This window comes from Acanthochromis polyacanthus, chromosome 10 (assembly GCF_021347895.1).
Source record: "Acanthochromis polyacanthus isolate Apoly-LR-REF ecotype Palm Island chromosome 10, KAUST_Apoly_ChrSc, whole genome shotgun sequence".
NCBI classification, from domain to species: domain Eukaryota; kingdom Metazoa; phylum Chordata; class Actinopteri; family Pomacentridae; genus Acanthochromis; species Acanthochromis polyacanthus.
Window position 1 is genome coordinate 24,841,149 of NC_067122.1, and position 10,758 is coordinate 24,851,906.

The 10,758-nt window shown below is 41.2% G+C and overlaps 1 protein-coding gene across 2 annotated transcripts; it reads left to right on the forward strand.

The window, feature by feature from the left end:
* Positions 1–9,590, forward strand: dctn4 (dynactin 4). Of its 2 annotated transcripts, XM_022195705.2 has the most exons (14): positions 1–206; positions 936–1,006; positions 1,151–1,329; positions 1,540–1,583; positions 2,014–2,121; positions 2,818–2,838; positions 3,367–3,440; positions 4,203–4,315; positions 4,399–4,508; positions 4,606–4,679; positions 5,018–5,072; positions 6,193–6,300; positions 7,996–8,093; positions 8,179–9,590. In XM_022195705.2, exons 1-14 carry the CDS (start codon positions 72–74, stop codon positions 8,396–8,398), a joined length of 1,410 nt encoding a protein of 469 aa, XP_022051397.1. In that variant the 5' UTR covers positions 1–71; the 3' UTR covers positions 8,399–9,590. The 2 variants fall into 2 exon arrangements, with proteins under 2 accessions (XP_022051397.1, XP_022051406.1); XM_022195714.2 differs by lacking the exon at positions 2,818–2,838.
* Positions 9,591–10,758: the final 1,168 nt, after the last annotated feature.

Consider the following 10,758-nt stretch of genomic DNA (forward strand, 5'->3'; position numbering starts at 1 on the left):
AGACAACCATCGGAGACATCAACGTTAGAAGTGCAGTCAGTGAGCATCCTGGTCGGCTTCGCTGGGCAGAGATGGCGTCCCTTTTGCAGCCAGATAGAGTTGCCTATCTGGTTCGTGGGGAGAAAAGAATCAGAGCACCTTTATCTCAGCTTTATTTTTGTCGCTACTGTAGTGAACTGCGGTCCCTGGAATGTGTGTCTCACGAGGTACAGTGGCGTGTTTTCCCTTCTTCTCCTCTGGTTATGACAAGCTAGCGGTTAGCTTTGTTTCGCTACTTTGTTGTTAGCGGACTTGCTAGTAGCTGTGACAGGTAGGCGGATTTGTCCTGTCTTCTCGCGTGTTGTATGGTTCAGCCGCTTGTCAATCAAGTGTTTGCCACGCAGACTGCTTATGTCATTGGCTGTTCGATTTCACTTCCGTTGGAATTAGCGTTATGTCGTACACAACAGAAATTGAAGCACAAGCTAGCTAGCTCTTGCTGTACTTCAACATTAAAGTATCTACTTATCTCAAAATAATGGCATGAGCGGCTTGCTGGATAGCTAAAACACATCTGTTTTATCAATAAACCACCTCATTCAACGTCCTTACTGTTACAGAGTAGCTTGCTAACATGGCTAACTGTTAGAGACACCACACCCAGGACGACTTAGCTAGATTTTTCTTTTGTAGCAACATCATAATACGAATCCAGGACTTTTGTTGCCAGCTAGTTCATTATGAAACATCAATCTTACCCCTGTAAAAATAGTGGTTTATCCTCTAAGTCGCTTTAACACATTCTTGAAACAAATGCTAACCATTTACAGTGATGATCACCTTTATTGAAGTTGCAGTTGTCAAGCACTTTGATAATCCAGCAGTAGGGAAGGCTGTGAAAGATCGGCTTTAAAATATGGATGCACCTCTCTTACATTTCTGTCTGCGGTGATCAGGTGGACTCACACTACTGTCCAAGCTGTCTGGAGAACATGCCTTCTGCAGAGGCCAAACTTAAGAAGAACAGGTGAGGCTGAAGTGCAGTTGCATTAAGAAATGTTAAGTACTTACACAGGTCCGTCTTGACTTTGTATTTGTCTGGTCTTCTGATGTCATCATACTTATGTCATCAATAGCCATGTGTTAATACCTGATTATCTGTCTGCTGTAGGTGTGCAAATTGTTTCGACTGCCCATGTTGCATGCACACACTGTCTACTCGGGCCACTAACATCCCAGCTCCTCTGCCCGATGATCCGACCAAGACGGCTATGAAGAAGGCCTACTATTTGGCCTGTGGGTTCTGTCGCTGGACCTCACGGGATGTGGGAATGGCTGACAAATCAGTTGGTGAGTGTACACATGCTAATGAGGATTTAGTTTTAACATTTAAGCTCTCTGGCCTTAATTAGCAACAGCAATGTCAAAACCCTCCCTTGTGTCAAAAGTTTTGCAGTAACTGAACAGCTGGTCATTACTTCAGCTCATGAATAAAGTTGTTTTAAGTCAAAACCGTCATCTGTGACAGTCTGATGTTTTGGTGTATTTTATTCTCTGCAGCGAGCGGCGGATGGCAAGAGCCGGAGAACCCTCACACTCAGCGGGTAAGCTTTCCCCTCTGGTCATTTAAATTCTTTCGAGTTGCTCACATGTTTCCCTGTTATGCTTTGCTTGCTTCTGAATAGATGTGTGTCTGAATAAGAGACACAGAGCAGCAAGTAAGCAGCTGCACAGTTACTTAGGCAACACATTTGGCAAAAACAACTAACTATAAATGCCCTCCCTTAACCTTTATAGTGAAATATGCCTTCAGTTTTCCTACAAAGTTATTTTGAACAGTTGTTTTTTTCAGCTTTTCATTTTTTATTAATTTTTGAAAACATTTTTCTACAAGACTATACATTTGCACAAGTTTTTTTTGTTAAGATGGACAAATCAGCTTTTGATAAAACCATAATATATTATTTAGTTACAAAAAGTCTTGTTTTATAGAAGAATGCATTAAGCACTGATTCATTTTTTTGTTCCCTACAGATCAACAAGCTGATAGAGTATTATCAGCAGCTGGCTCACCGAGAGAAACAAGAGCGAGACAGGAAGAAGTTGGCCAGGAGACGACAGTGCATGCCCCTGGCGTTCTCGGTACTCTGCTCCCTCTGAGCCCAGCAGTTACACTCAGCCTTTTCAAAAATATCATACCTTCTTCTTCAACCTTTTTAAATGCCAAACAGCTGTTGTCTCAGCATTACTATTAGCTTAGGTCAACAATTATTTCCATTTAAGAGATTCATTTTACCTCAAGCTCAGTGACATTACCAGGGGTGCATTTAAAGTCTGTACCTTTTAGGAGATTTTATATGATTAGCGTACCTGTAGCCAAAGCAAGACTGAATAATTATTGTTACCTGCTGTGTTTCATTTAAAGTGCAAGACTGACACCATGTCCATACTTTCAGGCTGCGTCAGAAGTTGAAATCCCAAATTAACCGTAAACTTAGTGTGTTTGAAAAACCAAAACGCAGCCGAGAATGTGCCCCGGTGTGGACATGGTCTTCATGCTTCTTTAGCTTGTCGGCACATTGGTCACACCTCCTACACTCTGCTTTTACAATAATTAACATCCGTTAATGCAAACCAGTCTCTGCTGTTGTGTATTTGGACCCACTTAATCTGTGATGTCCTGCGGTTGTTTTCCATCACTGATGCATTTCTGTTGCTGTTGCACGTCACCAAATGCCACTAATGTTTTGCTAAGTCGCTTGGGTTTCACCTTGTTCTTTATTCTCTCTTTTTTTCCTTTGCTTGTGCACTCTGACATTTTGGTTTTTACCCCCCCAGCAACACACTATTCATGTGGTGGTGAGTTGTATTTTTCACAACTTGGGTAGTGTCGTCTTTGCAGTAGCACTGTCTTCTCTTTATCTCCGTTTCTGTCCAATCTGTTACTGAGTGGCCTCACAGATCACATGAATGTCTCCTTGGGTAAATGACAACCACACAAGAGGAGGCTTTGTGTTGATTAGAGGGAGAGAGGCAACTGAAGACTTTGTTGAAGTCTGTGTAACAAGATCAAAATAGGTTTCATGCTAATTGAATCCTGAGATGATTCTCTCCCGCTATTCTGGGCTGAAAGGCTTCTGTTTTTGTCTCTTACCGCAAGCCAAATTATACTCTTTATGGCGTATTTATTGTTTATTTAAATGTCAGAATTTTTTTCCTTTTTCATTTCAAAACGTTGTCGTAAATTCCTTTATGGGTCAATCCCTGTGTTAAAATAGCCACGTAGAAGTGTAGCTGTAGATTAAGTTAAAAAAAATCATCTTGAGTCCTGAATTTTCAGTTGATAAATTGCTTAATTGTGTTTTTTTTCCTCCTAAATTCACTCAGGAAAAATATGGCCTTGGAACCAGACTGCAGAAACAGAGGTCTGGAGCTCCCATATCAAGCCTGGCTGGCCTCTCGTGAGTTGTCTTTTCACATATAATTACTACTGCTTCTGACTCTTTAGATGCAACACTTTTTTCCAAGTAAAACTTTTAAAGTATTAAGGAGTTACCTGGTATTGCATGCTTCAGCCCATTAACTATACATTGTGTACGTACATAATACTGGTGACATAGATGAATAGATATTCGACCTTCCAGCAGTTGTTGCTTTGATTCATTTCCATTGAAATCAATTTGCAGAGCCTTGAAACTTGGCTTGAGACGTGTAGGTGATTCATCATAGTGAACTGTTCGTCACCCTTCTTCTTCTTTTTTTTTTCTCAAGTTGCATCATCGCATTGTAGTAATATAATTGTCAGCTGGGATCATTTTTAAATCTCTTCACCAGAATACATTCAAGGACCCCGTTTAACATCCTAAAATTAATGACTGGCTGACAAAAGGCAGTGTTTTGACAAAGTGTCCTGTCACGTCCAGGAGACAAATGTGAAGCAGGCAAGAACAGCAAGGAAAGAATAATGTGAATTTGGTTGTCTGTTGTTTCAAAAGGTCGCCGTGCAGTAGCCAAGTTTAAAAATCTTGGCTGCTAAAGTGTCCTTGAGGGCATCAACATTAACATCTCAAGTGATTTTTGCTAACTGTATAACAGTGCAATTTAATGTCAGCAGATTATTTATAGTTCATATGCTGGAGGTTCCAAAACCACCAGAGCTGTTACTGTTAGGCTTCAGTTTTATTAAGTGCCATCATTAAGCAGCGTTTGTGTACCTCGTCTAGCCTTAAAGAGGGTGAGGACCAGAAAGAGATCAGCATTGAACCTGCCCAGGCCCTCGATGAAGTGGAGCCTCTACCTGAGGACTGTTATACCAGACCCATCAGTTTACCAGAAGGTAAGATTTTGTCCAGAACTTTCTAAACAGCACTGCTAACTTCTCTTGTTCAGGTTGATTTGCATCTTTTTGTGTCTTTGCAGTGACCACTCTGCGCCAGCGACTCCTGCAGCCGGACTTCCAGCCTGCAGGAGCGTCGCAGCTTCACCCTCGACACAAGCACCTCCTGATGAAACGCTCGCTGCGATGCAGGGTCATTACCACTTTACTGCTCGGTATCAATCAAAGGCTCTTTTTTTTCTCTAGATTCCATTTAGATAACGGTGTCCTTTCTTCCTTCCTTCCTCAAGAAATGCGAGCACAACTTGAGCAAGCCAGAGTTCAATCCTACTTCAATCAAGTTTAAAATTCAGTTGGTGGCTGTGTGAGTAGATCATCTGATCATCCGATGCTGTGTTTTCCTAATGATGTTGACCTTTTTTAATTAATGAAGAGTTTTAATCGGCTATAAGCCTTGTGTAGTTTAATCACTTCAAAGTCTGACACAGGTTCAGGAAATTATTCATGCAGAGGCGGCATAATATGAAACCGTTTTGCTGTCAGGTGTGCTCATAATGTTTTGGCTCCTCTCTGCACCTGAAGATGTTCCCAGGAGTTCAGTGATCAGCTCTCAGCCTTCAGTGAATACAGATGAATGCTTTGCTGAACACTATTGATGTGTTTAGAGTGTATTGATTTACCTTCTGCCCGTTCCTCCCGCAGGAGTTATATCCCTGAAGTGAGAATTATGTCCATTCCAAATCTCCGGTACATGAAGGTCAGTGTGTGCGCTGGTCTCAGCCTGTTGAATAGATCTTTTACACTTTTTTATTTTGCTCACATTCTTAACCTCAGTGTTTTAGGTCTCTAATATGCTGTTAGCCATCAGTGCCTTTAGAAACTAGGCTAACTCACCAGTATATAAGTTTATTGAGCTAAAGTAGCTCTCAGTCTTTGTTGTTGTACAGATAAATGAACTTTGCAAACTACATATAAAACTGTATCTCATATCCAGACCATACAAAGTTGTATGCCATTAAAGATAGTCCTTAATTATCTTGTGAAACAGATTAAATGAAATTACATCAAAATAACAAAAGTCCATTTCATTCAAGTACAGGAGCTTCTTCCAAACATTGTTATGAAAGTTAAAATGCTGTTTCCTGTTACTAAACATGACTCCCAGGTTCTAGAATCTTTATTGAGATGTTGGGACAGACCTGTTTCTGGGATCAGAAGAAGACCAAAGCTACACTTAAAGCACTAAGCTGTGGAGCTGTAGTCAACCAGAGAAAGTCTTCCTCAACTAAAACTCTACCTACTGTTTAACTACTTGATTGGTTGTGAGAAGGAAAATACAAATCCTCATGTTATCCCTTGATTAACTCAATCAGCCACAGAGTACAGACAGCACCCTATCCTCTAGCCTTATTAGCCTCAATAAATTACAAAAATAACTATTCTTGCAGCCTAATAAATCCTTTTAACCAAGTTATTTAATACTGAAATGATAACAGGCTACCTGCATGCACCTAACCATATTTGTATGATTTCTGAAAATAGAGCTACATCAGCTAGTGATCCTAACACAAGATCCATTGAGTCATGTAACACAAACAAGTCAGACTACTGTTCTTAGATGATCTGCCATGTTGGCGCTGAGCTGTGATATGCAAACTGCTGTCTGCCGCATTTATTCCTAACATTTTAGCCGTCTGTTTGAACAAAATGCAGCCACACCGATGACTTATTTGACATGGTGCCAGTTTTTTTTGTAGCTGACTGTGAGTCAACTTTCAGGAACCGTAAACGTTGAATAACTTAGCTCCAGTAGTCTCCATGAGGTTGAGTTCAAAGTGGTACTTGAAGTTAAACTTTTTTTTCCCCTGTGTATTTAGGAGAGCCAGGTGCTGCTGACCCTCACCAACCCGGTGGAGAACATCACCCACGTCACCCTGGCTGCTTGTGAGGACGAAGATCCTGACGGCATGAACAGCACTGCCAAGGTATTTTTCGATAGTTTCTAGTGACACCAAGGCCAGACAAAAGATGCTGTTTGTACTTTCTTTAATAAGATTGAGTCAGCATTTTTGAAGTTAAATGTAATCTACAGATTTATCTCAAGCTTTGCAACTCTACTAAGGTTTTAAATCTCTGTTGAATCATTGTTTGTGTTTATGGTTAAATATCTACATGGTTGAGCATCATCATCAACTGTCATGAAGTAACAACCTGTTCTTGGAGGTTTTTTGCTTGTTGCCAGAAATCAAATGATTAAACAAGACAGAAAAATGCGACATCTTGTGTTTGTTGTTCAGCATCTGCCTTTTTTTGAAAGCATTCTACATTATTACAGCCCTCAGTGCAGGACGATCACCCTTTTTATGCTGTCTTTCCTAAAGAATTCGGAGACTTTGCATCATCTCGTACTATCTGTTAGCTGTCGCACGCATCGCTAAAAGCGCTGTGTAACGGTCTGCTGAGCTGCCTGTTGCCAGCAGCTGCTCCCAGGCTCTCAGTGACTACAGGCTGTTTTGTCTTGGCCTCTTTAGTGATGAAATCAGGGCCAGCCTGGGCAAGGAAGAGCTCCTGGCCAAAAAAGGGAGCATCTTCATGACCCATTTCCGTTCACTTTATGGCCTGACGGAGTGTGCACTCCTGTCTTTCTGCTTGATCTGATATTCAAACACCTGAAGGGCAGTATGAACCACGTCAAGTCATGCTCGCTTGATTTTTATCAGCCAGCTATCTTGGCTGGATTCACTCACCTCTTACATCTAACACACACACATATATCTGTATAGATACATATACCAGTATGGATATACATTTGTAACACAGACATGAGGTGATAAATCTTTTCAACTGGGGTGAAAATACACATCTGTGTTGGTTCATTCATCAACCTTAAATTGGAGACCGATTTTTAGATGTTAGAAATTATTCTACACTTTGCTAGCCTAGCCGCGCTAGACAACCCACGGCAACGAATTTAATTCTCTGCCGGGGTGGGTCTAGTTACCCTCCATAAGGCTCGAGGTTGGATGCTCCTAAAACTGGCTGACGAATCACCATGAAGTGTAGAGTCAGAAGGCGGGCGTAACTAAGTGACGACAGAGGCGCGACGATTCTGACAGAAACAACCGGAAACAAGTAGCCTAGCCGCGCTAGACAACCCACGGCAACGAATTTAATTCTCTGCCAGGGTCGACAACAGTCGTTGAGCTCCATTAGCACCGACTCTGAATAATCTTTCTGTTAACGTCTGTAATACACTTGAGCTTCACCCACTGACCGTATAAATAAGGCTTCACTGAACTACCGCATCCTCTGATTTCCGGCGCTCTAGGAGCCTATTCGTTGCGCTGATTGGGTTTATACCTACCCAATTGCTGCAGAGTGATTTGATAGACAGCCTTTTAGCCCGCCTCCCTCCCTGTCGAGCGTGCCTAGACACTTGTGCCTTCAGAAACATGGGTCTAGCTGGCTAGGCTAACACTTTGCCAGATATAGCAGTCTGGAAGAAGTAAAGCTGTGTTGATAAATATTAATAATTTCACCTCTTTTTCTCTTTGACATTCTAACACTACATTACTGAGTATTTTAAAATGGAGGAGGCACATTTACAATCTCACTGATCCCTCACTTAGATTTAAAGTCACCGAATGTTTCAACAGCTTTTTGTTGGTTTGTTTGTCTAGGTTATAGTACCCACTAAGGAGCTGGTCTTGGCAGGAAAGGATGCTGCTGCTGAGTATGATGAACTGGCTGAACCTCAGGACTTCCAGGATGACCCAGAGTGAGTTAGCGCACTCACACACTTTCACACAGAAGTAATAGAGTGAGGGGAACTCTTACCCTTTTCTCTCTTGTCTCCTCTGCAGTGTTGTTGCCTTCAGGAAATCCAACAAGATTGGTTTCTTCATCAAAGTGATCCCTCAGAAAGAAGAGGACGCGGATGTCACCGTTTCGTTTAAGGTCCGGCACGACTTCCGCAACCTCGCAGCTCCCATCAGGCCAAGCGAGGAGACGGGCGACGCTGCCGCTGAGGCCATTTGGCTGGTTCAAAACGTGGAGCTGAGGCTGGGGCCGCTCGCTCCCTGAACACCAGTACTGCGTCTACCAGTGTTGGGCTCCTTGAACTAATTTCTTTACAACTGTTGGATTAATTTAATTTAGAACTGATTTCTGATTCAGCTCATTGACGTGTACAGGCAGTTTTAGCACCAAGTTTTCAGATGCTGTTTCTGCTTTGTTTCGACAGCAGATGCTTTGTGGAAAATACAGTAATCGCATGAGATAGCCGAGCTCCATGTGCTGCTCGTCACATTAATGTTGCTAAACACAGCACCATAAACAACTACATACTGTATTTCACTGTGTCATCCTCTTTCTTAGCATAAACACTGTACCATCTATCAGTATAAAGCAGTTTTAGTGTGTGGTAACTTACAGGACACAACCTTACGAATAGATATAGTTATGAAAGTGTTAAGTTTTATTTTGAAAAAGGGTTTAAATACAGTATTTTCTTAAATAGCAAAGCAGGTATAACCTCTCAGCCTCTGCCTATACCTTTTTGTCTTCTTAAATGTGTTAGCTGTGAACTCTTTTGTGGCATATTTATCTTTGCTGTCTGTAAAAAAAAAAAAAATAGGTTACGCTCAAAGATGAGAGCAAACAGTTATACATTATTATGACACCACTGAGATCATAGAAACTGTTGAGATTAAATGAGTGCCGTCAATGAGCAGAACCAGAAATCAGAATGGAGAACAATCCGAACAAGTCCCAGCGGTGCAGCACACACACACCTCTCTGCGCTTCTAGCTAATGTAACCCCGTCAACGGCGTTTCCTGCAGAAAGCATAGTATTGTATTAACCTGCATGCTTCCACTCTAGTAAATACCACACACGTTAGACAATGCCATCACGATTCTGTACTGTTTTCTTACCATGAAGGTTGTTGAATAGATGTTCCTGCCGTAGTTTCACCATCGTCTGAAGGCTTGCGGTGACTGTTATTGGCACTGTCAAGAGGATGTATAGGAAAGCTTTGTAAATTACATAAAGTACAAAATGCTAATCATTTATATGTACTGAGACACTATCATTTCGTCTGATTTGAATACTTTTTGGTTTGTGGAAGTTGCTGACCTCCCTGTCAGTGTGTATCGTAAGCTGCTGTCATTTTTTTGGTCTCCAGTGTGTAAAAAACAAACAAAACAAAAACAGCCTTACATTGCGGTTAATTGTCTGTACTGGCGAATAAAGTAATGCAATACTGTAAAAGAACTCCAGACTTTTTATGTCCTGTGCTGATGCGATTTTTAAAGCAATTCATCCAGACTTTCTTGGCCACGGGAGCAGGAAAGAGAGTTGATAAAAAACATTTTTTTAACGACCCTATCCAATGATGCTCAAGTGTTTTGCGTATTTAAGTGTCCATATGGTATTTTATTATACAGTAGAAGTCACACTGTGAATGATAGAGGCAGTCAACATCATGGCTGAGCATTTCCACTTCAAAAACATGGATTCAAACCTTTTGGGTGGAGTTCTCTTTATGATATTCCCTCTTCAGAATCTGTTTCAACATGCATTGCTGCATTCCTGTAATATTACAGCTTGTCATTGTGCAGTTTAAAGTAGTTTTACTGTGTTTTAGCAGAGTCATAAGTGAGCTTGTGTGCTCCAACTGCAGTAAACTGTGGAAGGAGGATGTAGGAGGAGGGTGGGACGTCATAGATCTGCACTATAAAAAGGAAGCGGCAGTGTAGAGTTGGAGTTGATGATTTTCATGAAAAAAAATGTAGCTTTGGTACACAGATGAGTTTTAGTGTTTTAGTCAGTGACCAGAGGGAGACTTAAGGTAGATTTGGCAAATGTGTTCAGAAACAGTTGCTTATCTACAAATCCAGCAGACACAGCATAACTTTACCATTCATTTGGAATCGAATTTCTGGCAACCTGGTGAATGCCAACTACTGAGACTGTTTTGTTTTTTTTGCTAAATTGTTGATCTCTATCAACACCTGAGGAAAATATCTGTCTCTTTAGCTGTTACATGCTCCCTTATATTCTCCAGCTTGTCTTAAATTGAAAGGCAGCTGGTGTTTAGTGGGGCTTTAGAGCTTTTTCACTTAAAAAAACAGCTGCTGCTAGGGCTGAAAACAATGCTATCACAGCAATGAGCTTAAAACGGTGAAGTTGTCGGGGTTACTCATGGCTCAGAGGAGGCCTTTAGTTGGTGACTATGCACGAGAATGAGCCTTATTGGTCTACAAACAGTAAAGGCAGTGTCAGAAATCTGCTTTTCCTGTTATTTCTAACAGATTGATGAAAAAATTAAACAATGTGTGTGCAAGTGAAACCTTAACAATTTGTTTTGAAGTATTTTTTTTTATTCTCAATTCTTCTTATTGTGGCTCTGGTGAGTTTCCTAAATCATCCCAGAAATTCC

Bases quoted from the DNA above. Each gene is read 5' to 3' on its own strand.
- dctn4 (XM_022195705.2), top strand. From the start codon at position 72: ATGGCGTCCCTTTTGCAGCCAGATAGAGTTGCCTATCTGGTTCGTGGG. The intron at 2,122-2,817 runs GTACTCTGCTCC...TTACCCCCCCAG, and splicing joins GCATGCCCCTGGCGTTCTCG to CAACACACTATTCATGTGGT. The intron at 2,839-3,366 runs GTGAGTTGTATT...AAATTCACTCAG, and splicing joins AACACACTATTCATGTGGTG to GAAAAATATGGCCTTGGAAC.